Genomic DNA, 26,821 nt, shown 5'->3' with positions numbered 1-26,821 from the left:
GATGAAGGTTGAAATCTCTTGTTCACATTGGTGGGGTCAGGGCATCGAGAGACATACATGATTGGCCACAGGATGATCTTTAACAATCATTAAAATGTGTCTGGATTAACCAAGCATTTTGCAAATCTGCAGAGGAAACTTATTGATCAGAAACAGGGCTAATGCGTGTTTAATTTATCCTGGCACAGTGTGACTTTGATTTCTCTACCCTCGAAGAAATACCATGGATTTATTGGAAATAATGCTGAATCCATTTCCAAGGATTCCTGTACAAGTGTGGGTCACAATAATATATTTACAACGTAAATTACGTTGGTAATTAATCTTCATCAGCTTTTACTGACAAACACTGTGGCAAAATGGCACATGCTGTTGTTTACAGAGGCCATCTACTGGAAGAATTATGTTAATGGATATTGGACTTTAGAGGTAAGTCGGGACAAATTGGGTGGTTTGTTTCGAGTGACATAGAGCAAGAGAATTGTTCCCATCCTGCACGTGAGTGTATGAGCTGTTTATGAAGTAATTCATTTCTGTAACATTTTCTGCTAGAGTAATATCCCTGATGAGTTAGTATCTTAGGCTCAGAAAATGGCTGATCAGGAGCAGATTAATATTAATATGGGAATTTCAGTTGAACAAGACTCCTCTGTCTGCTTCACAGGAGCATTAAAATAAAAACAAATTTAGCATTAGACCACAGGTGGAAATATCAGGACAGGTGAAAAAGCAAAGGTGAGTTAACAGGGTGGAGAGAGGCGGCGATCGTTTGGATGGGAATCGAGGAGTATCAGATCTTGTGAGCTGAAAGCAGGAAAATATGATTAGGAGTGGGCCATCTTACCCGTCAAGCCCACTCTTCTATTAATCATGACTTCAGCTCTACTTTACCACTCATTTCCCAGAAGACTTAATTCCCTATTATTTCAAAAATTCATCCAACTGTGTCTCAGATGCATTTGATGAGACCACCTCTACTACAGAAAATTCACTTCTCTGGGAGAATTAGATCCTCCTTATGTCTGTCTGTGATCTTCAATGGTTATGCACTGAAGCTGGTGGATGACCTTGGTGGTAGAAGTGGAGAGCTTGGAGAACTCTCAGTTGGAAGGTTAATTTAAAAAAAAATTAGATATACAGCACAGTAAAAGGCCATTTCGGCCCAAGTATGGGCCGACAACCCCCAGTATGTTTCAAAAGGTGTGAGGAAACCGGAGCCCCTGTGGGAAAACCCACACAGTGAAGAGAAGAACATACAAACTGCTTACAGACGGTCCCAACTCCAGTCCTGATCCCTGGCACTATAAAGGCGTGGCGTTAACCATGATGCCAACTGAGGGGGTTTGAAAGAATTCAGAAATATTGCTTAGAGCTTTCAAATTTGAATTACTTTCCATCTGGTGAAAACAGTGGGTGAACGTGCACTGGAAAGATTATGGAAAGAATTGGTTGAACAGTACTTGCTGTGAATGAGGATAGAGGCAGTAAAGCCTTGCTTGATTCAAATAGCAATTCTGACAAATGTGGCAGCAAATTTTTTAATTACAAAATTATTCCATTCTCTGCAAGGTATTATACAGAGCCCTTCATAATATTTGGGACAGACACTTTTTTCCTTTATTTGCCCCTGTGCTCCACAATTTTAAATTTGTAATCAAACGATTCACAAATAATTAAAGTGCACATTCCTAATTTTATTCAAGGTTGTTTGTATACATTTTGGTTTGATGTAGAAATTACACCACTTTTTATACACATCATCACCTTGTTCCAGGGCACCATAATGTTTGGGACATTTGGTTTCACTGGAGGTTGTGAGTATTCAGGTATGTTGAATTGCTTCATTGGTGCAGGTAGAAGAGAGCTGGACTTGATCGACTTTGGAGACTGTAGTTGCTATTTTTTAACATGAGGACTAGAGTTGTGCCAATGAAACTCGTCATTTTAAGGCTGAAAAACAAAAATAAAGCAGTAAGAGACATCTTCCAAACCTTAGGATTATTAAAATCAACTGTTTGGAACATCATTAAGAAGAATGAGAGTACTGGTGAGCTCAGTCATCGCAAAGGGACTGGTATTCCAATGAAGACTTCCACACCTGATGATGGAAGAATTCTTATCATAATGAAGAAAAATCCCCAAACATATGTCCAACAGATCAGAAATACTCTTCAGAAGGCAGGTGTGAATATATCAATTAGTGCTGTCTGCAGAAGACTTCATGAACAGAAATAGAGAGAATTTATATCTGGGAAATATTGCACAGTGATGGGTGTTTTTGAGGCATTTGCAACAAGGGATGCAGATTTCACAACAAAGGTGCTCCAGTTGCGCCCACACCTCCTCCCTCACTACCATTCGGGGCCCCAAACAGTCCTTCCTAGTTAAGCAATGCTTCTCTAGGTGTACCCACAGGAGTATTCTACTGCATCTGGTGCTCCTGTTATGGCCTTCTCTACTTTGGAGAGACTGGACACAGACTGGGAGATCACTTCAACACCAGGGATCTCACAGCGGCCAACCATTTCAATTCTGCACCCACTCCCGCGCTGTCCATGGCCTCATGCACTGTCAAACCAAGACCACCCATAAATTGGAGGAGGAAACCCTAATTTTCATTCTGGGATCTCTGGTTTCCTTCCCACCCTCCAAAACGTGGGTTAATTTGGCTGTAATTGGGTAGCATGTATTTAAATGGCCAGCTTCCACTTTAAATTATAAATTACTCAGGTGGTAGAGCAGCATTGGTGGGAGAAAAACCTTCCATCAAGGGGTTCTGGCCCAAAACATTGACAATTCTTTTCCTCCCACTTATACTGGTCGACTTTCTGAGTGACTTCCGCAGGCTGTGTGCTGCTCCCTCCTGCTCTCTGCCCTCCTTCCTTCTTAACACCTATCTCACTTGCCTGTTTTTGGAGGTGTACAAAATAAAACCTTGTATGAGACTCCATGCCAGGTTTTTGAGCTTGATGTAGGTTTGATGTTCTTTGAGATTTTATTTACTGCATTTAAAGTGCTGTAAGTATGAAAAGAGTCCGGAAAAACAACCACCTGAAGAAACCAAAGATCAGCGTGTACAGAGCCGTTGTCATACCCACGCTCCTGTTCGGCTTTGAATCATGGGTCCTCTACCGGCATCACCTACGGCTCCTAGAACGCTTCCATCAGCGCTGTCTCCGCTCCATCCTCAACATTCATTGGAATGACTTCATCAACAACATCGAAGTATTCGAGCTGGCAGAGTCCGCAAGCATCGAATCCATGCTGCTGAAGACCCAACTGCGCTGGGTGGGTCACATCTTCAGAATGGAGGACCATCGCCTTCCCAAGATCGTGTTCTATGGCGAGCTCTCCACTGGCCACTGAGACAGAGGTGCACCAAAGAAGAGGTACAAGGACTGCTTAAAGAAATCTCTTGGTGCCTGCCACATTGACCACTGCTAGTGGGCCGATATCGCCTCAAACCGTGCATCTTGGCGCCTCACAGATCGGCGGGCAGCAATCTCCTTTGAAGAAGACCGCAGAGCCCACCTCACTGACAAAAGACAAAGGAGGAAAAACCCAACACCCAACCCCAACCAACCAATTTTCCCTTGCAACCACTGCAACCGTGCCTGCCTGTCCCGCATCGGACTTGTCAGTCACCAACGAGCCTGCAGCAGGCGTGGACATTACCCCTCCATAAATCTTCATCTGCGAAGCCAAGCCAAAGAAAAAAAAGAAGTATGGAAATTGTTGCTCTTGGAGGATTTTTGTATTAGAGCGGTAAAGTGGCGGAACAAAGTATTGAAGATAAATTTAGGAAAATATTGTTCTATGATTTAGTTTCAAAGAAAGAAACTAAGGAATTAATGTATTTTTTTCTGACACCTGAAGCCAGTCCCTAATTACCCTTGCATGGAATGCGTGACTCAGCAATTTTAGAGCACATTTTGACAGAGAAGCTTCGTTCTTAACTGTACTCTCGGGCATGTTGCTCAGTTGAAGGGGATGGGCAATAAATGCCAGCTTTCATTTCTGTGAAGCAATGAAAAATAAATCTTGTGTGAGATTGGATTGTGTTTAGGTTAGAGGTGGTTGGTTGTCTTCTTAAAGTAAACCAACTTTTTTTTGTGTGTGTGTGTGGCAGTCCTGCAGTGCGAATGCTGAGTTTTGTTTTTTTGGTCGGATTTAGAGAATTCAATTTCGCAACCAAGATTTGAACTCGCAACCTCAGGATCACTAATCCACGAGAATAATTGGTGCACTGTTGTCCTCGCCATCCTTTGAAACAAGGTCAAGTGCAGCAAATTTAATATTGTGACGTCGTTAGAACGGAGGACCAATGACCCGTCATTGGCAGGCAACAGCTGGCTTTGAAAACAATATTCCCCACATGGACAATTTGCAGGGTGACCCTGAAGGGTCTATTATGTATTTTCTTTGTTGTATTTCACAATATGGATGGCTTGGATGCAGCTGTGACACTACCATTGACTTCATCGTGAAAGAATTATACATCATTGTATTCATTGCTAGCTGCTTTTATTACTAATTCCTGTTTGTTTATTTAACCTGCAGACCATCAGAAGCTGGAGCGCGAAGCAAGAATCTGTCGACTCCTCAAGCATCCTAATATTGGTAGGTCTTTTCTGGAGTGGTTGATGTTGATGCTGTCTTGGCTTTGGGTATCTGGCTCCTTCCCCAAAGGGCATGGGGTAGAGGTATAGGAGCAAAAGGGGTCAATAGTCTGTCGTCTTGGAACCATTTGAATCCATAAATGGGAGTTTATTGTCACGTACAGAAGAACAAGGTACGAATGCAGTATAATAATGTATAATTAAGACACCTTGAAGAAGAAGAATATATCTGTGGAATTTTTTGCCTCAGGCAATTGTGGAGGTCAGAACATTGGGTGTACTTAAGGCAGAGATTCTTGATTAACCAGGGCATCAAAGTTTATCGGGAGAAGACCGGGCAGTAGGAAAATAGATCAGCACATGATTGAATGGTGGGGCAGACTCGATGGGCTGAATAGCCTATTTCTGCTCCTATGTCTTATGATCTTTAAAAAATATGTACACTGTATATAAAAGGAAGCAAAAATAATATTCACGGTTGGTTGACTAGCAGTGCCAAATAAAATGAGTACTAAAAGGTTGTTGGTGGTCTCGTCGTAGTGTTCTAGTTTGTGTGATGCAGGAGAGGTTTAGGAAACTGTTCTTGGATCCAGAGGTCTGGGAGTTTAGGCATCTGTAGATTCCATGCTGACTCTTGGTAGATCATCCTGCACCCTACGTAGATGGCCCACTTGATCAGAAAAGCCTCTGTTTCCCAACGTGGGTCAGATTTCTAAGATGTCCCTTATTATTACTGCGTGACCCTCATTGATAAAGAAGCTTTGCCAAACTCTGAGATAGATTTGAGGAAGAGCAATGGCAAATTTTGTTAGTTGTGTGAAGGATTTGTCTCAATAAAGTTTTACTTGCATGTTTACAGAATGAGGCTCTTTATTGGATTGTGATTATGTTATGATGAACTCCTTTTAATAAAGTATTGTGAGGATTCTCAAATATTTTGGTCGTCAAGCAAATACAGTTTTGCAGCTTTTCAGCATGACATTTTTCTGTGTCTGAACATGTGTACATGGTGTGTGTTTTTTTTTGTTCAACCGACATAGCTTCTCTGTTTCAGTGGATGGTAGAACGTCTAACAGATATACTAATTATAAGCTTTTATTGATTAGCAGTCCTTAACAATTTAAGGGGTTTAAGCCCCATTTAACTTGATCAATATTCAGTTGTCCATCAACATTAATGAGATTAGATTAACTGATTATTTAACTTACTTTGAGACCATGGCACATTGTGATTGACCATATATATTTGCCACCAATGTAATGCCATCAGGTTACATGTCCAGCAGGTCAATGTCAATGTCCGCATTGTGACCAGGAGATCAATGATACATCAGCAATGTGACCAGGTCAATGTCACCTTTGGCAAACTGACCAGGAGATCAGTGTCACCGACGGCAATGGAGCCAGATCAATATCCACCATTGGCAATGTGTCCTGGAGCTCAATGTCAACGTCATACGTTGCTGGTTAAAGGAGGAGTTCAGGAGAGAACATGTTTGCTTTTGTCTTGCGTTGAAGGGCTACAGACTCCTACCATAGGGATACGGTGGTTAAAGTTCACGGGTTAATATCCAAAGATTGGGGTTTGTATCAATCAGTATGAATTAAATAAATTGCTACCACAAAGCTACACTGGATTGTCATAAAAGACTCAGGAGGGGAAATCCGTGCACCTTGCTCAATCCAGCCTTCACCAACGTGTTTAGTTCTTATTCCCCATGAATTCGCCAGCATGTCACTCATTCCACAGGTCAAAGATAGACAATAAAAATACCATCATCAGCAAGGTCCACATATTTCAATGAATACATTCAAAAACATTACTCAGTGGTTTTCTACATGGTCTACAGTTCGAGGGACAGAGCCAGGAATGCCAACTTCAACTTTCCATCTATGAACGAGCTCTTGGCATCGCCATTGCTGTTTGAATGTGTCTCTGAGAAATGTCAGTGCCAGGAAGTGCCATATTTAGGTCCTGAATTATCAATTTAGTTTGTGTGTTGGTATTGCAAAATTCTTCTTCCGGATCTGGATAAGGTTGTAGGATTGAGGCAGCAGATTCCTGGAATTTGGACGCTGAATTTGTCAGTTGATTGATGAGTTGTGTGGGGCTGGCACTGCAATGTGGAAACTCCTTTGCAGTTTGAATGTCTCTATCGGTATTTGGTGGCAGAGCTGCGAGACAAGGAATTGGAAAGCATTAAACATGTTCATCTTCCTCAGAAGGCCTTTGTCTTGTCCCACATATTTGAAAGCAGGTACATGGTGTTTTATTCCAAATACAGGCCATCCAGAAGAGTACTAGCATTCAGTTTTGTGGACAAGCTGGGGTTGGTCTCTGGAATCTGTAAGAAAGTCTGAGAGGAGATTCAGCAGAGATCTTCCCTTCTATGTTGCTGGTGGCAGTAAGGATTGAAGGTGGAGGTCACAAATTTCAGTCAGTTAACAGAAAGAATTGAGTCCTCATTGACAATGATAATAAGTTACTGTCATATACATTGTACAGTAAACATACGCACCCAAATTCTTATTGGTTGCAGCTGGTCCGAATCCCTCTTTAAGCTTTGAAAACCTTCCTCACTGTCAGCCACACCTTCAATCTGAGTGCCATCTGCAAACTTGCTGATCGAGTTTACCATATTATCCTCCAGATCCTTGATATACCGGTAGCTGACAAGCAATTGTGGTCCCAGTACTGATCCCTGAGGCATACACTTGTGCGTTGAAGCAGCTTCTATCCACAAAGACTCCCATCATCCAGGCCATTCCCTCTTCACTCTGCCTGTAGAAGAGCCCTCAGCGGCCCAAGGACGGCTTCTGCCCCGCTGCCATCAGATTCCTGAATGATCAATGAACCACAGACATTGCCTCACTTTGACATTTTTCTTTACTGTTTTTATTTATTTATGAGATGTTTTTAAATGTTTCCCCCTGATGCTGCAGCAAAACAACAAATTTCATGACATGTTCTTGACCCTAAGTTCTGATTCTGAGAACACTAACTTGGTTTTGAGCTTTATTGTGCACATTTGACAAAATACATGCAGTCATGGTTTTAATTAATTTTGACAGCTATATGTGTTTGACGCATTTTTTTTTGCACCTATTTTTAAGTGATGAAATGTTGATGAACATCCAGCTCACTTGAGGAGCTTTCCAAACTGCGGAGGCCTTGGAACACCACTGGGGGAATTACTGAGTGTAGCTGGAACCTTGATACAACCCAGCTTTCAGAACTGAACCCCAATAGATCAATATTTTCCCCCCTGCCTTTGTTGCAAGTTGTTCATGCATACAGACAAGGGACTTAATGTGTGAATGAAATGTCACAAGCTCTACATTCAGCACAGAAACAGGCTATTTGGCCCAACTAGTCCATGCCAGAATTCATGCCCATTTGTACATTTTCTACCATTCTTTTGCTTAATCTATTAACATAACAATTGGTTCCCTTCTTTCTTGCACACTCAATCTCTCCTTAGATGTATCTGTAGCACACAAACTCCAGGAACCAGGTTCGATCCTGACCTTGGATGCCTTTGGTGCAGTTTTCCCATTCTACCCATCTCTCTTCCCCCAGATGCTCCAATTTCTTCCCACATCCTAGTTGATTAATTTGTTGCTATAAGTTACCCCTAATTGGATGTTGATGGGCATGGAAGGGATACAGGGAAATTTGGAGAGGGGGTATTGGAACTGATGGGATGAGGACCACAGTGGACATGAACAAGTCAGCACTCCTTGTGGTAGTGAGTTCCGAGATTTCACCACTCCTTAGATGGAAGTGCTTCAGCCTTGTGTTTGGCCCTGTTTTGTGCGCTCCACCACATTTATGCGATGGAAATCAGGAGACTGAACAGCTGATGATATAGTTTCAGACCTCGGATGGAGCCAACTTCCTGGCTTCCCCTCGTGTCATGTTCAGTGACTTTGGATTGATGTTTATCTGGGTAGGAATCAATAATAGCTGATGCTAAGTCATCTACTTTTCTTTCAGTGCCTCCAGAGGAATCTTAATTGCTTCACTCAGGATGTTTTCAATAATTCACACTGTATGTTGAGAAACCATCACCAGAAAATTACCGTAGTTAGATGCATTCAATGGAGATTGTTTATCTTGAATATGGTTTTATATGCTTTTTGCAGTAAGTGGTTAACATCTCAACAAATAGAAGAATGCCACAATCAGCATGTTCTCATCATGTTGATTGGCTCCAAAATGTGTCATTGTGTAGCAACACAAGAACCACTGATGCAGGAATCGAACAAAGAGAAGCGGGACGGACTCAACAGGTCGGGCAGCATCCATGGAGAGAAATGGTTGGTCAACATTTCGATTCAGGACCCTTCATAGAAAGGGGTGACAGAAGAATATGAAGATCGGTGGGGGGTGAAGCTGGGGATAGACTGGAAGTGATAGGAAATTGAATAGAACAAGAACAGCACAGTACAGGTCCTTCAACACTCGATGTTTGACCTATATATTCCTACCAAAAAAGAGTACTAAACCCTTCACACCTTGTAACCCTCTGTTTTATTTTCAACCATGTGCCTGTTTATGAATCTCTGAAGTACTTTTAATGTTTCAGCCTCAGCCACCAACCCTGGCAAGGTATTCCAGGCAACCACAACTCTCTGTGTATTTTTAAAAAAACATGCCGCTGATGTCTCCCCTAAAATTTCCTCACTTCACTTTGTACAAATGTCCTCTGGTGTTTACTATTCCTGCCCTGGGAAACAGGCACTGGCTGCTTAACGTATTTATGCCTCTCAGAATCTTATGGAACTCTATTAAATCACCTCTCATCCTTCTTTGTTCCAAAGAGAAATGTCCTGGCTTTGCTAACCTTGCCTCATAAGACTTATTTTCCAAAGCAGGTGAATCTCATCTGCACCTTCTCCATTTCATCTGCATCCTTCCTATAAAGAGGTGACCAGGACTGAACACAATATTCTAAGGGTCACCTCTCGACTCTTGAACTCAATCCCCCGACTAATGAAGCCCAACATCCCATAGGCCTTCTTAACTATCCTATTAACCTATGCAGCGACTTTGAGGGATGTATGGATTTGGTGACTCCAGTGACCCAAGTTTAATGCTGTCTTTGAACAACCTTGTCACTGTGATCACCGGGCTCCTCCAAGACCTTCCGGCCAGTAAGACTACAAAGCTGGAGAAATTCAGCAGGTTAAATGGTGGACTTTATATAGAAAAGATAAAGGTACATAACCAATGTTTCTGGCTTGAGCCTTTCACCAAGGTGTAAGCAAAATGTAGGCGGGCACCTGATCAAAATGGCCTTCTATACTATCAAACCATAAATTGGAGGAGCGATTTTTCAACTGGGCACTCTCCAATGAGACAACATTAACATAGACTTCTCCGGTTTCTGCTAGCCCACTCCCCATTCTTCTCTCGTCTCCATCCCTCCAACTTCTTTCCTTCAGCTCTCCACCCCCTTCCCTCTTCATTCACAGAGCCATCCCTCGCCCCCCATTTATTGGTGTGCCCTTCCCCCCCTTATCCACTGCTTACCTCCTGTCTATGCTCCTCCCCTGCCCCTCCCCCTCACCATTTTGTTTGGATGCCTGCCTACATTTTGTTCATATGTTGATGAAGGGCTCAAGCCCGAAACTTTGGTTATGGTCCTTATCTTTGCTAAAATATCCAATGGTTTGCTGCTTTCACATTTGTTTGAAGTATTTAGCTTGGGTGAGATCTCCAAAGCCCACTTTTGCAGTATTCAGGGTGAAACCCCAGTCAGCGAGGATGATGATGGGGGAGGAATGGGAAATATTTCAGACACTGATTTTTGAGTCTGGTGAAAAATACCTTCCCCCGATTCAAGGACAGCTTCTTACCCTGCAATCAGTCTCTCGGACCAACTTTCAAATGTAAAAGTTGATCTCTCAATTTCAACAAGTGACCTCATTGTGCACTTGCTCTTTTTTACTAATTTAAATTGAAATTTTAAATTTACATTTAAGAAAAATTAATTTAGACATACAGCACAGGCCATTTCGGCCCAGGAGCCCGTGCTACCCAATTGACTGCAACCCCCAGTACATTTTGAAGGGTAGGAGGAAGCCAAAGCCCCCAAAGGAAGTCCACGCAGACACAGGGAGAACATGCAAACACCTTATGAACAGCAGCAGATTCAAACCAGGATCGTGGCCGCTGTAACAGCATTGTGCTAACTGCTATGGTAACCGTGCTACCACTTTAACTGTCCTTTTCCCTATATTCTGCACTCAAATTGTATTTTATCCAACCTGCTTTACCTGTGTATGGGTTGATTGCTTGGATAAGCACATCATCAACATTGTATTTCACACTATCTCAGTACATGTGACAATATTAAACTATTCAGCAATTCAATGTATTTATTGTAGATGGGTGCAGGAGCATGTTGGAAGCAATGGTGTTCTCAACTGACTATGTACTGATGCTAATGTGTTACTGCCATGCATTAAGGTGATTAGAGTTCAGACTATTATCAGTATTAAAGAGTAAGCTTTCAGACCGTCTGTTCATTGTCTGCATATGTAGCCTGTGTGTGTAATCCTTAGCCTGATGTGCAGACAGGGGCAGCACAATTAATACAAATAAGGCCTCACAAGCCAACATTGTTGACCCGTTGAGCAATGCTTTCTAATGTACTATCTGATGCTGCTTATAAGTGTGATCGCTTGGAAATAAATTGCAGATGTTAATGTGCATTCTTGTGAAACTCCATTTTCTTGATAATTTCTTGCATATGGCCAGTGTTTATTGCCTGTCCATGACTGTGCTTGAGAGGAGCAGCTGCTTGAACTGTTGTCTATTATACAGCTGCACTTTGAAACACCCAGGCCATTTCAGAGGGCAGTTGGCCAGAAGATTGTGGGTTCAAGTCCCATTCCAGAGACCTGGAGACGCATGTGGTACATACGAGTAAAGATGGGAAATCCTGGCAAGATTAAATCATGAAGAAGGCCTGCCAGTGGCTATACTTTGTGAAGAGTTTGAGGAGATTCGGTACGTCACCAAAGACTCTTGCAGGCATACCGTGGAGGGCATTCTGACTGGTTCCATCACTGTCTGGTGCAGAGGTGCCAATGCACAGGACTGGAGCAGAGTTATGAACTCTTGGCCATCAGTCTCCACTCCATTAAGGACATCTTTCAGAGGCTGTTTCTTATGAAATCAAGGTCTCCTACCACCCAGGCCATGCCCTTTTCTCACTGCTACCTTCAGGAGCCTGAAGACGTAGACCCAATGGTACACAAGCGGCTTCTTCCCCTCCACCATCAGATTCCTGAATAAACCACAGACACCGTCTCACTTTTCTCTCTTCCTTGGCACTAATTTATTTATTTTTTAAACAGTAAATTTATGGAAATGTAATTTATTCCAATTTTTGCTCCGATAATTTTGTGAAGCTTGATCATGATAATAAATTCTGATTTCACTCCCTGAGGAATGTAAGGCAGGGGGAATGGCTTTTTTTAATGATTTCATGGTGGCCATTGTTATAATAACTTTGTATTCCAGGTTTATTTAATTAACTGGATTAAAATTCCCCATCTGTTGTTGGGAGATTTGAACCCGTGTCTCTGGATCAAGAGGCCATGAGTTACAATGCTATCTTCTTCTATAACAGGGCCAATAACTCATTTTGTGTCTGCTAACCAGGGGCAGAAGAACTTCCCACAAAATATATGTTGTGGCCATCATTAAAAAGTTTTTAGGCGAGGGCTAATGGTCACAAGTTAGTGGTTAACACAACATGATTACTGCTCCAGTGACTCGGGTTCTAATCCAACGCCCTCCAGTGGGAGCTTGTACATTCTCCCCATCACATTGGGTTTTCTCTGGGTCCTCCGGTTCCCTCCCACCCTCTAAAAACGTACAGTGGTTATAAATTAATTGGTGTATTTGGGTGGGCTGGAGGGGCCTAAATTACCATGCTGAATGCCTAAATTACATTTTTTTAAATTAAAATCAAGTCAAGTCACCTTTATTTATCATTCACATGGTAAAGATGAAATAGTGTTTCTCCAGGACCACGGAGCAGATTTACATAAATATGTTAGAGTAGAAGAGCAACACATTAAAATATTAAAATGCGTACAGTAAAAGCCCATGGTACCCTATCCCATTCTGTTCTGGGAATTTAGGAGCCTGATGGCTTGGTGGGGAGGGGGGTGGGTGAACGGTTGCCCAATCTGGATGTATGGACCTGAGTGCTGCTGTATCTCCTAGCAGATGGCAGAAGGGAGAACGGTTTATGTGAGGGGTGTGAAGAGTCCTTCATAATGTTTATTGCCTTTCACCTGCATTGAGTGTTGTAGTTGCCCTTCATGGTAGGAAGAGAGCCCCCAATGATCTTTTCCATTGACTTTTCACCCTGCAGGGTCTTGCGGTCTGAGGTGGTCCAGCTTCCAATCTAGGCAGTGATGCAGTCGCACAGGATGTTCTCAATACCTCCTCTGTAGAATGTAGTGAGGACGGAGGGTGGGAGATGAACTTTCCTCAGCCTTTGTGGGAAGTTGAGACACTGCTGGGCTTTCTTGGAGTCCATCTGCCCCACAGAGAAGAGATGGAGTAAAGTTACATGGAAAAGTTTTCTTGTGTGCTGTTGCATACTCCATTGGAAGCATATGAATGCATATATACCAATATACAAAGTGGGCACAGTGCGAGATCACCTGCTTCCCCATCCATGCCCTATTTAATAAGATTGTAACCTCAATTACTTGTCCACCCAACATAGCCTCCAACCTTCCTGCCCATCAAGAACTGTCTACTTCTGCCTTCAAAATGCTCAAAAGGCTCTGCTTTCTCTGCCCTTTAATGAAGAGAGTTCCAAAGCCCCACCACTCTCTCTGGGTAAACATTTGCCTCATCGGTCTGAAATGGGCAGGAAACCTCTTCTACATGCCATTTAGTTACACATTTTCCCACAAGAGAAGACACATTGTCCATGAGGGCGGCACGGTTTACTTAGGGACAGCATGGTTGGTGTAGCGGTTAGCGCAATGCCTTTAGAGCGCCAGCGACCAGGACTGGGGTTCGAATCCTAAGGGGTTTGTACGTTCTCCCCGTGTCTGCATGGGTTTTCCCTGGGGGCTCTAGTTTCCTCTCACTGTTCAAAACGTACCGGGGGTTGTAGGTCATTTGGGTGTAATTGGTTGCCATGGGCTTGGGGGCCGAAAGGGCCTGTTACTGTGCTGTATATCTTAATTTTTTAAAAGATATATATAAAATCTCTCCACATCCTCTCTGATAAGATCGCACAGGAACTTGTTTCCTTTCACTCTTCCAACCTCCATTGGACAACCTTAGTCATCTCCTGATATGAATGATGATAATTTCACATTGACATTAAGTCGATACTGGGGTAGTGTAATAGTCAAAGTCAATGCAGCCGTGCCATTGAAGCTTAGAGAGGTGGTTCCTACCTCAGACAATGATTCATTTGTATTTTGCCACCTTCAAGGTTGTTGATAGCTTCACTGAAATTCATAGAAGTTGGTGGATGGCAGAGTGTTAGCACCCTAATTTACTTTATCCTGGTGTGCAACAGGACAGAATCAAAACCAACTGACTGCTTCGCAGTCCTCCCGATCCTTCCAAGAATCCAGACATTTGTGGAATCACCCATAGCTGCCCTCTGCCTTTTGAAATGCAGCTTCCAATGCGCAGATGTGGAAAGCTGAGAAGATTGGCTGCCATCAACGGTGGGGACTGTGCTACTGGTAAGAGGGTTGGGCAAGGATGGTGCGTGCTCAAAGCATGAATAGACCTGGAATGCAACACAGTTGAAGAATGGTGCTGGTGATCAGAATAGCATGTCCTTCAAATGAACCTGGTGTAGATGAATGGAACGAAATAGTTGAATTAAACCAGTTGTTTCAGCTGAGATGCATGTATAGAATTAATGGATATAGGGTAAAGTTAGAGATTAGATTCTATTCCAGTGTGGTATACAGTTGTGGTATATATGGTAGTGAAGCTGACTCACTTACATTATTTTACAACTGAGTTTTAGAAAATTTAAATTCGTTACAATAGAAGAGCATCTGATTTTTTTCCAAAGTTAAACATGCCATCCTATCAGGTTGCCTTTGAGTATGTGAACGGAGGATAGCATCTTTCCACTATTGAACGTCTAGCAATAAGGGAGGCAAAAAAGGTTACATAGGAATGAGACGTAGTTATATTCAAATCAGTTGTCTTAGTTGATCCAAAAAGGGCAATTATAGGATTAGGTATCAGATTCACATTAAGATCTAAAGATAAAGTACAAAAGATATCTTCCCAAAATATGGAAAGAGAGGAACAAGACCAAAGCATATGTAACAAAGTACCCTCCTCAGTCTTGAATTTAAATTTTTAATTTTGAGTTACCGCACGGTAACAGGCCATTTCAGCGCACAAGCCGGGGCCACCCAATTTAAAACCCAGTAACCTACATCCCTGGTACGTTTCGAACGGTGGGAGGAAACCGGAGCCGCTGGAGACACGGAGAGAACATGCAAACTCCTGTTGCTACTGTGTTTTCTGTTTGTGGCTGCAGCAGTTAAGAATCTTGGTGCAAGTGTGCATGGAACTTGTGCATAGGGCAGTGAACTTGCATCATCATGGAAAGGAAAAAAGAAATAATTACCAAGAAGTTGAATGTCCTACACATTTCCAACTAATTAACTCTTTCCAATTATTTGAAATGAGCTTTTGTTTCTCTTATGGCTAGGTTGGCAGTGTTGCTTAGATGGCGGGTCCTTACCCTGACTAATCCTGCTCAATGGTGACGTGACCTCGTGTCGTGTTTCAATTTAGAGTAGATTCGATGCTCAATTTCCGATTTGAATTCAAATTTTCAAACACTGTGGGGACCCTTTTTATAATCTTTGTTTTGTTATGAAGGTAGAAACGTTAATTAATGATAAGAATTTGGTCTTTTTTGATTCAGCAGCTTCTTTCTTGATAGTGAGTTTAGATTTTCATTTTTTATAATAAAATATCAACACAATATAATCTGATTGAGAGTGTGAGGAACCTTGAATGAAATGATTTGATTTAAGAGTAATGTGTCTTTTTGAATCTAACATTTATCTGTATGTGCTCTGTATTTTTGGATGTGAAATTTTAATGTTAATAAAATATTGAAAAAGAAAAGAAATGAGCAAAGTAATGTAAACATCTCAGTGGCTTTCACAGAAGCTTATTTACATTTTAAAATGTAGGCATGCAGTACGGTAACAGGGCCTTTTGGCCCATGAGCCCGTGCCACGCAATTACACCCAATTTGCCACCCAATTACACCCAATTTACCTCCAATTCCAAGTAACTTTTGAACAGTGGGAGGAAATGGGAGCCCCCAGAGGAAATCCTTGCAGACATGGGGAAAACTCTTGTGTGGGATTCGATCTCTGGTCCCAGTTGCTGGAACCGTGCTGCCCATCTTATTTCATGAAAGATATTGACGATATGGTGCCTGTCGTCAGATGGAATATTGCATGTCATTTGATCTGCAGGTCTTGGGTACATTTCTGGAAGGGCCTGTAACTGGAAAGCACTAATTTCTATGACATTGGTTCCGGGATTTATCTGGTACATACATGGGTGGTAGGGGTGGGGGAGGCAGCTGTTCCATGGAGCTGTAAACAGGGCGCTTGGAGTTGGCAGGTGAACAGAGTAGGCTCGCCAGGATTTGAGAAATGCCTGTCAACACGTTGCTCATTCCACTGGAAGCAGCAGCTATCAAGCTGTAGGCCAAGGGCCACTGACAAGCAGAGAAGCCCCACCCTTCACCATCCCATCATAGGTCAGCCAGTTGTATGAAGAAGAAAGGCCAGGGTGATAAACAGGTCATCTGGTCAATCAGTGGTGACCAGCATTTTTTGTTTTGGGTTTAGATTTCCAGCACCAACAGGATGGACTGGTTTTGAAGGCTGTTCAAAGGAGGTTCACCAGGTTGATTCCAGAGATGAGGGGGTTAGATTACGAGGAGAGACGAGCTGTAATCACTGGAATTCAGAAGAATTCTGAATGGATAAAATTATGAAAAGCATAGATAGATAGAGGTAGGTAAGTTGTTTCCATTGGTGGGGGAAACAATTTTGACATAGGCTCAAAATTCAGGGCAGTAGATTTAGGACAGAGATGAGGAGGAACTGCTTTTCCCAGGGGGTGGAGGGTGTTGTTTTCTGCCCTTTGACGCAGTGGGAGGCAACCTCAGTAAATATATTTAAGACAAGGATACATTTTTACGTAGTTGGGGAATTAAGGGATATGGGGAAAAGGCAGGTAGTTGGAGATGAGCCTATCATCAGATCAGCCATGATCTCATTGAGTGGCGGAGCAGGATCAATGGGCCGGATGGATGACTCCTGCTCCTATTGCTTTAGCTCTTATGTTCTCACTCATGAGGCCAGTGATGCTGTGGGGTTGGAACAATGAAAGAAAAGAAAATACTGTCCACTAGTTGGAAACCCCATTGATGATGTCAATTCTCCTGAATAAGTCCATTAAACATCAAGTGCACTGTTCCTATTTTCAGAAGCCTCCAAGCAATTTGAGAGGCTCCGCTCCATCGGCTTTGAATTTTTTCTCCATTGGATTAGGGTCTATCGTCTTGAATAAATTAGTCATTCAGAAACACTTCCATGTTTTGTTGAAGACAGCAGCAGTATTAAGGTCTTGCAACATTTGTTTTGGGTGGCAAAGGAAATGATTTGGCTTTGGCCTTCATTGTGAAAGACCATCAAGACAATCAAAAGTTAAATTGTCAGAGTTGAGTGGAAGTAAATTGTTTTATTTTGGTCTTGCTTTTGGAAACTTCCCTGTTCATTCTTAAGTATGACCTTGATGTGTTTACTTCTCAATAGGTCTGAAAGGAATTTACTTAATTTTGTTTTTAAACTAACATTCTAACCTCTTTTAACCTGTCAATGCCTTCCTGATTCTGAGAAGGGTTCAAGACCCACCCGAGAGTCTTGAGCTGGAAGGTTTTTAACTAATTCTCCACTGCAGTGCTGTCTGTTGATAATAACCTGTTTGCCACCCAATTCTGAGTTTTTAAGGATGTGCATTTCGATAATCTGCCATCCAACCATTCAGAAGTCCTGAGGGTTCATTGTAAGACTATCCTTAACATTTGTCACTCTCCCTTACCACCTGCCAAGCTACACTTCCTGTTGCTTCCTCCAATTTAACCCTTTGGGTTCTAGCCATTTAACCTTTCATATTATACACTCCAGACTGGTTCAATGGATAAACTACATTATGAAAGGTTAAAAATCAGTATGAACCAGCTGGTGGTTGGGTATAAAATCAGATTTCTGATTTATTGTCAGAGTACATACATGTCATCACATACAACCCTGAGATTCCTTTTTCCTGCAGGCGAGGCAGAATCACCACTGATTGATAGTGCAAAAAACAAACTGCACACGAGAACAGGTAAGCAATCAAAAGGACTGTAAACACAAAATGAATCCAAGCAAACTTTGCAATGCAGGGGGAGCAAAGAAAATCAATAAAATGGACAGGTGAAAGTCCTTAAATGAGTCCCTGATTGAGTTTGTTGTTGAGGAGTCTGATGGGGGAGGAGCTGTTCCTGAACCTGGTGGTGCTCGTCTTGTGGCACCTAGACCTCTACCTATACCAGTCTTAGAAAACGGGGACATGGAGTATATGCACTTGTTGGTAACCTCTGTTCCTGTGCACCCTTCTGAATCGATTGGACCGTGATTCCTGCTCCCATTCAATTTATCAGGGGGCTCTTTGGAATAGTGCTCTGGGATATTCTAATTTGCTCTACCTACATATGGATTGACTTGCCTGGAAAGCCTGTGAAGCAAACTGTTTTACATGGTGTCTCAGTGCACGAGACAATAAAACGTTCAATTAAAAAAAGCAATCCATTCAATCCAATGAGAGTTGAGAGGGAAACCGGCCTGAATGTTGTCATGTACACCTGATGCAGGACTCGAAACCATAACCCTGAGGTAACAAGTAAACATCCTGAGTTGAGTAAGGAGAATTATCCTGGAAAGAGCATTGAGAAAATCCCTGCCACTGATTAGCAAAGCGAGGAACCCACAGGGTAAGTGTTTCCAGGATAAACGAGGCAGAAACATGATTATTTCAGTTCCTTTCTGAAAGGTTATGGAAGTGTTTAAACACTGTAAACCATTGGTTTTCAACCTTTTTCTTTACCCTCACATCCCATCTTAAATAATCCCTTACTAATCACAGAGCACCTATGGCATAGGGAATACTTAAGGTGGAATGTGAAAAGTTTGAAAACCACTGCTGTAAACAAAAGTGGGGACCAATCCATCGATAGCCATTCTTTAGCCAGAGGGTCATGGATCTGTGGCCACATTCAGCTGCGAAGGTTTGATCATTAAGGGAGTTTAAGGAGGAGATTGATAGGTGTCTAATTAGGGTATCAAGGGATATGGGGAAAAGACCAGAATTTGGAACTAGATATGAGAACAGTTTAGCTCAGGGTGGAGTTGTGGAGCAGACTCAGTGGGTCGAATGGCCTACGTCTGTTCCTTTATCTTGTGATATCATTTGCTCCTTTAACACTAATTACATCCAGCTCTGAGCCAGCACAGTGATTAATGTTCCTTCCATGATTGGAGGTCAGATGTCAACAAGCAGTTGTCTCCTGAACTGTTGATGCTGTTTCCTGAGAAACTAACCACAGCCCAGTTACATAAATAGCTTCGCCTTCCAGGCTGTTCTGTGATTTGTGCATTGCATGTGAATTCCCAATGAAGAGTTCATTGGATATTTCCTTAACCCTTTATGTTACAGCATCGCTTTTCCTGTCATCCCGAAGCTGAAACAGTCCCACTGGATCTCACAACGAGAATCATGGAATGACAGAACACCGAACATAGAATAGGCCCTTTGGCCTATTAAACTGTGTCTGGTTTGTTGCTTTCTATTCCCTGCCTGTTCATGTGCCTGTATAAATACCCATCATATCTCTTCCACCACATTCCTGACAACGGTTACCAGGGGCACCTTGTCGGCAAAATTAACCGATTAGAGACCTCGAGTATCGTTTCACGGACTTTATTTCACATGATATATCATGGAGAGTCAGTGACAGTTTCCATTGATATCCGACCCTGAAATCTACTTCTACAAGCACATAAAAAGACAATGCTGGAGAAACTCAGCAGGTAAACCATGTACTTTATGTAGCAAAGATAACGAAACATAAATAACATTTCAGGCTTGAGCCCTTTGTCAGGGTAAGATACCTTGATAAAGGGCTTAAGCCTGAAACATTGGTTATATCTATCTTTGCGACATAAAATACTCTGTTTAACCTGCTGAATTTCTCCAGCATTGTCTTTTGACTTCAAACAGATTGCCTGAAGGCTTTCGTGGTTTACTTCTACACCAGTGGTTTTCAAACTTTTCCTTTCCACTCACATTCCACCTTAAGTATTCCCTATGCCAGAGGTGCTCTGTGATTAGTAAGGAATTACTTATATATGAGTGGAAAGAAAAAAGGTTGAGGACCACTGCTCTCGACCCAATTGTTTCTGAAATATTTTGCTTGAGAAAAATTGTCATTGGCCCATTTCCTTTGGAGTTATGAAACCGTCCACATAACAAGTCAATTAGGTACGATTAAAACAGTGATTTTCCAACTCTTTTTTCCACTCACATACCACCTTAAGCAATCCTTTACTAATCATAGAGCACCGATGGTACAGGGAATACTTAAAGTGTAATGTGAGTGGAAAGAAAAAGTTTGAAAGCCACTGATCTCAATGTACATGTATTTCTACAGAGAGACAAGCTGAAAAGCAAAATAGGATTACATCATGGAACAAACCTGTGGAAAACTCTATCAAGAGCTCAACTACAATATTTGTCTTTTGAAATCTTAGTTTTTGTCCAATTTGAAAAATGTGTCAATAACCACTGTTAACGTCCTTGACTACAGTTAAGGCGACAAATTGGCTTTGAAATAATATCTCGTTGAACAGGTGCTATATTAAAATGGGCTGCCTGCCAATTATGTTACTGACAGTGTCAATCCTTTCTTCCACACACCTACCAACCGAAGAAAACAACATCCACCATACTTTAAAATGGCACTTTCCTGATTACAGCTCATTGAGTGGTTTGGATTCAATTCTAGTTATTTGAAGTGGTGCATTTTGGCAGAGGAAATAAATGGGCAGACTGTAGACAGGGAGAAAATCCAGAATTCTGAGGTGCAAAGGAACTTGGGAGTGATCATGCAGGAAACCTAAAGGTTAACTTCCAGGTTGAGTTGGTGGTGAAGGCGAATGCAAGGTTGGATTCATTTGGAGAGGAATAGCATGCAGGAGCAGGGCTGTAATGTTGACACTCTATAAAGTACTGGTGAGACCCCCGTTGGAGCACTGTGATCATTTCAGGGCCCTTTATTTGAGATATGATGTGCTGGGGTTGGAGAGGGTTCAGAGAAGATTTGCTAGAATGATACCAGGAATGAAAGGGATAGCGTATGAGGGATGGTTGTCAGCTCGTTGGAGGACAGAAGGATGAGGGGGGGACGTCATAGAAACATTTTGAATGCTGAAAGGCCTGGACAGATGTTGCAAGGATGTTTCCCATGGAAGGGGATTCTATCCAAGAGCATGAACAAAAGAGGTCCAATCGTGGTCCTTTGGAAACTGGCACAGCCAACTTTACCTTGAGATCTTGCTCACACTGCGTGTGTTCCTCGTTCTTGAATATTTCTTGTTGACAAATCAAATGCATCCATTGGATAGTTGTGGATTTTTCAATGTTTTCTGAACCAAATGATGACAGGGAAGGAAATGAAATGCTTATGAGCCATGTAATTCATAATTAGGGTTGAATCTATTGGTTCCTACAGTCAGTACATTTATTTGTCACATTACACCTAACGCAGTGAGAAGGGTTCTTATGTGAGTAGTCCAACAGGTTATTTCTAACGTTCATGTAGTTGTGTTAAGAGCACAATTTACAGAGTTATACTGAAAAGGAAGATCAATCAATAGCAAAAGCAAGAGGTGCACAAGAACGCTGTTATGGGGGTTCATTCTGAAGCCTGATGGCTCCAGGGAAGATACCATCTTTAAGCCTGTTGGTGCAGGCTTTCACTTTCTTGAACCTTCTCTCCAGTAGGAGGAGAGAGAATAGAGAGTGTCCAGGGTGCAATGGGTCTTTCAGTTTATTGGTAATTTCCCAGGCCGTGCAAGATGTAGATGGAGGTCATGGAGAGGAGGGAGGGTGGTTTGCCTGATGTTCTGAGCTGCATTCCCCACCTCCTGTTGCTTCCTCCAATCATCTCCCATCCTACATTGTGATGCATCTACTTTGGGTGGTGCAGCTGTTGGAAGTTGCTGAGGGACAACAGAGATCTGCAGAACTTCCTTTGTCTTCTGAGAATGTAGAGGCAAGAAGAAGAGAGGGAAGAAAACCCCTGAAGATTTACTTCAAAGAAAATTGCGTTTATTCACACCCAGATAAAATTCTTCAGTAAAATAATGGCCATTCATTTTGCTTTAAAAATGTAGTTTACAGTAGAGGTGTAAAGAACAAGAAAGCACAACTTCAGGATTGAAGGTCAGCCATTTAAAACAGATGCAGGGGAATTTGCTGCCATGGCGGCTGTAGAAACAAGGTCATTGGGAGGATTTATGGTGGAGATCAATAGATATCTGAATAGGGTATCAAAGGATATGGAGAGAAGGCAGGAAAGTGGGGCTGAGTTGGAGAATGGATCAACCCATGATGGAATGGACTTGATGGGCTGAATGGCCTACTTATCCTATATTTAATGGTCTTTAAAATTTATTGACTATTGATCAGTTGTGCCTGTTTGTGGCTATATAAAATATCTTGCTGGTTATTGGCATGATTGGGCTAGGCTATGTGGAGGAGGTGTTGGTGAAAGGAGATAGGTTAGTAAAGATGTGGCCAGTGCACTTTAAAAGTGCAGGATTTATTATTGCTATTTCCAATTTTTTTTTTTTGCAATATACCTGTATTACAAAATAAATAGTGAGTTGATATCATCACTTGAAGAATTTTGTGGATGATTTGAAAACAAATGATTTAGTCAAATGGTGTCAACACCCAAAAAGTCCCCCATCCACCACCCTCAGAGGAACGAGACATACAAACCTGAAAACTTCAAGGTTTCCACACGAGTGACTCCACCGCAGACCTATCTCAATGACTCCGTCTGATATTTATCCTTTAATTAGCATCAATAATATCAACAGATTACCTGGAGCTTGACATAGGTGGTTAGCTGCTGTCTTTCCTGCATTTCAAGTTGTTTATTGTCATCTGATTGTACAAGTACAACCCAACAAAACAGCGTTCTCCGGACCTCAGTGCAAAACACGCAGACACACGACCAGACATAATACACATACTGACAAACAATACATATGCAGGAAAAGAATCTCAAATACACAAATAAATAAATATTGTTTCATGAGTATGAGAGACTTAGTGTGAGCAGTTCCTTTGGTCGTTCAAGGTTCTCACTGCCTGTGGGAAGAAGCTGTTCCTCAGCCTGGTGGTGCTGGCTCTGATCCTCCTGGATCTCTTCCCCAACAGGAGCATCTGAAAGATGCTGTGTGAAGGATGGAAGGGGGTCCATAATGATTTTGCGCACCCTCTTCAGACAACGTTCCTGGTAGATCATGTCACTGGGGAGATGGTGGTGGGGGGGGGGGGTGGGGAGGGGGCTCCAGTGATTCTCTCTGCCACTTCTTTGGTTCTGTGGATTGACCTCCGATCCATTTCTCTGCAGCAACTGTACCCACTCTGTGATGCAGCCGCCCAGGACACTCTCAATAGAGCTCCTGCAGAAGAATGACATAATGGTGGCCGGTAGCCTTACCCGCATCAGTCTTTTAGGAAGTGCAGTCACTGTGGCACCTTCCTGACAAGTAAGGAGATGTGTGTTCAAGGAATGAGGTACTTTGGTTTTAAAGAGATCTGCGGCCACGCTGAGTTGATGAAAGACCCTGCATGATTATTTTGATTATTTGATTATTATGCCTTTTGATTATTTAATGACTTTTTTTGGATAAATGAAAGAGTGAAAAATTATGAATGACCTTTCCTCTTTGAAAGGCTTTTTAAAGAAACCCTGTTTGGGACAGCAGATCCTTTGTCATGATGCCTGTCATCTATAGTTTATCCTGTAGATTATTTGATGTTTGTTTCTTAATTTATTCCCAATTCTTTTTATTTGTATGTTCAATTAAGATGCACTTCTGACGTGGCTTTTTCAAACCAGTTAAGTCCGGCCACACCTTAACAACACAGAATGATCTCTAGGGAGGTGTCCCTGGTTGCTAATCGTAACGAGTTATCCCCTCAAACATGTCTACACTAGCATCCTTCAATTCTGTCTGGATTAGCAAGATGTACTAAAAGGATGTTAGAACTGAAGCTAAGCAACAATGATTTGCATTGACATAGCACCTGAAGGTGAAAGCCATCCCACAATGCTTACTGAGACTGCAAGCAGATATTTGGCGCTGAGTCACTGAAAGGGCATCTTGGTCAAAGAGAGGGGTGGGTGATGTTCTAAATTTAAATTTAGTCATATAGCACAGTAACAGGCCCTTTCAGCCCACGAGCCCGTGCCACCCAATTAACCTACTTCCCCAGTACGTTTTGAAGGGTGGGAGGAAACTGGAGCGCCCCCCCACCCCCTGGGAAAACCTAGGCAGACAGGGAAGAACATACAAACTCCTTACACAGCACGGGAGTTGAACCCCGGTCCTGATTACTGGTTCTGTAACAGCGTTGCGCTAACTGTGCCACCCAAATTCTGAAAGATTAAAATAAGTGATTTAATTATCTGGCAATCATTCGAATCTGGCATGGTGGAGGGACACCAGGCTGCCGTGATAGACTCTCCTATGATAATGCAGTCGGTCAACACCCTTTCCACTCTGTCTGTAGAAATTTGCCAAGGTTTTCAATGAAACGGTGGATCCAAGGGATCTTTACTGGACAGCTTCCGAATAAAAGTTGATGGCCAGGATAATAGTCTTTTCTCCTTCGAACTATGGAGATTGAGGGGTGACCTTCTGGAGATGTACAAGATGATGGATGATGGACAATATTGTGGATGGCCTGAGGCTTTTTCCCAGGACTGAAATGGCTGATTTCAGGGGGCATCATTTTAAGGTGCTTGGGGGTAAGAGTCACCAATGCAGAGGGAGAGTAGACCACACTGCGGATTTCCCTGTGGTGTAGCAGTCATGTTCCTCCTCAGTAACCACTCAATCATGGCTAATTTTGGCCTCTGAGCATGTAGTTGGCATGGGGAGTAAGTGTTTATTTATTCTGGGGTTTGCCTGCAAGCACAGTTGGTGGTAGTTGGATGAGTGATAAGCTTCCACTGACCTCGGACAATGAAATGAGGGGAATTCCTGTGCACTGAGTCAGCACACTCTTCATTTAATTCAAGATTAACCACTCTTGTTAGTTTTAAGCTACGATTTAAGAAGAACCTTGGTTGCATAGAACAGTAGAATATTACAGCACAGAAACAGTCCTTTGGCCAGTCTGTGCCAAACTGTTATTCTGCCTTGTCCCACTGATCTGCACTCAGTCCATACCCGTCCATACCTCTTCCATTCATGTACCTATCTGAATTATTCTTAAATGTTAAAATTGAGCCCACATTCACCAAATCAGCTGGCAGCTCATTCTATACTCCCACCACTCTCAGTGTGAAGAAATTCCCCCTCGTGTTCCCCTAAATATTTCCCCTTTCACTCTTAACTCATGTCCTCTGGTTTGTATCTCACCTACCCTCAGTGGAAAAAGTCTACTTGCATTTCTTTCTTTGGCTTGGCTTCGCGGACGAAGATTTATGGAGGAGTAATGTCCACGTCAGCTGCAGGCTCGTTTGTGGCTGACAAGTCCGATGCGGGACTTGCATTTACTCTGTGAATTGTTAGGTAAAAACATCACGAGCTGGGAATGTAGAAGGAGTCACCCAGTGCTGGGCCGTAACAAGATGCAGTTGTGACCTTGTACTCTCAAGATAAGAGTGGGGATGACAAATTGATGTGCAGGAAACTAGCAGAGAAGGATAGCAACAGTTTATTCATTGGACAATGTCATGGTATGATAATTTACTAAGTACGTATCCTAAGGTATATAAAAAATACCACTTGCTGATGACGGCAGAATGCGCCTTCTCCAACTAACACTGTTAGTTGCAAGTGTTACAATCCGGAAATAAAGAACAAAGAACCTTGATTTCGACTCAGTCTGGTGTTTGACTCACTCATTCTTGAACAAAGCAGACCTAACAGTATAGCACTCCTAATTTTGTATACCTCTATCAAATCTCCTCTCATTCTTCTACACTCCATTAAGAGAGTATGTGGATGAAAAGAGGTGGGAAGAGTTTCCTGTTAAGTATAAACAATGGCTCCAAAGACTCTTGCCAATTTCTACAGGTGTACCATGGAGAGCCCTGTCTGGTATTTAGGTGCCAATGCACAGGACAGGAACAGGCAATGGAGAGTTGTGAACTCGGCTAACATCATCACAGGCATCCTTCTCCACTTCATTAAGGACATCTTTAAGAGGCTGTGTCTCAAGAAAGCCTCTGTCTTCAAGGGCCCTCACCATGCCCTCTTCACTCTGCTACCATCAGGAAGGAGGTCCAGGAGCCTGAAGATGAGCACCCAACAACACCTCAGAGTTCTGAGTGGACAATTAACACAGGCACTCCCTTGCTTTTTTTTCTTCTTTTGCACTAATATATTTAGTTTTTTTAAATTGTATATTTACAGAAATGTAATTTATAGCAATTTATGCACGTAACGCACACCAAATCTGCTGAAAAACAACAACTTCCGTATCACCTGTTCATGATTCTGATTCTGACCATTTGGTCCACAGAACACCACAGGTGACAGTCTTCCAATTCGGGACGCATCCCCTCACCACTACCCTCTGCCTCCTGTCTCTGAGACTATTTAACTCCTTGGATCCCTTAACCCTTTGGACCACCCTACCATGAAAACCCTTTTACGGGAGTTACTGATGGGAGTCCTTAAAGAATGCCAGGCTTCCTAGTGTCGTATACCAAATGGCCTTGAGCTGTTTCAGTTGTGCCGATCATGGTAATTGGTACTTGTGGATTGAATAGGATGCAGAAATGGCTTATTTAA

At 42.4% G+C, this 26,821-nt stretch overlaps 1 protein-coding gene and 1 long non-coding RNA gene across 5 annotated transcripts in view; one reads left to right on the top strand and one right to left on the bottom strand.

Moving 5' to 3' along the window:
* The window catches only part of camk2g2 (calcium/calmodulin-dependent protein kinase (CaM kinase) II gamma 2), a 340,104-nt gene that overhangs the window by 166,408 nt on the left and 146,875 nt on the right, over positions 1-26,821 (top strand). For all 3 annotated transcript variants that reach the window (XM_069885378.1, XM_069885379.1, XM_069885380.1), the window contains exon 3: positions 4,561-4,620. In XM_069885378.1, coding sequence (XP_069741479.1) covers positions 4,561-4,620 — 60 coding nt within the window. The remainder of the gene's footprint in view (positions 1-4,560; positions 4,621-26,821) is intronic.
* LOC138736229 (uncharacterized) lies at positions 1,711-25,756 on the bottom strand. 2 transcript variants are annotated; one of them, XR_011340170.1, is made up of 4 exons: positions 25,446-25,756; positions 21,321-21,421; positions 12,935-13,182; positions 1,711-1,950 (listed from the first exon to the last, which is right to left on the bottom strand). It is a non-coding gene; the product is annotated as an uncharacterized lncRNA (long non-coding RNA). The 2 variants fall into 2 exon arrangements; XR_011340169.1 differs by lacking the exon at positions 1,711-1,950 and having other exon boundaries at positions 12,603-13,182.

The sequence above is a fragment of the Narcine bancroftii genome, chromosome 6 (assembly GCF_036971445.1).
Source record: "Narcine bancroftii isolate sNarBan1 chromosome 6, sNarBan1.hap1, whole genome shotgun sequence".
Taxonomy (NCBI): Eukaryota; Metazoa; Chordata; class Chondrichthyes; order Torpediniformes; family Narcinidae; genus Narcine; species Narcine bancroftii.
The sequence above is the reverse complement of the archived record's forward strand: the minus strand, read 5'-3'. Positions and strand labels throughout refer to the sequence as shown.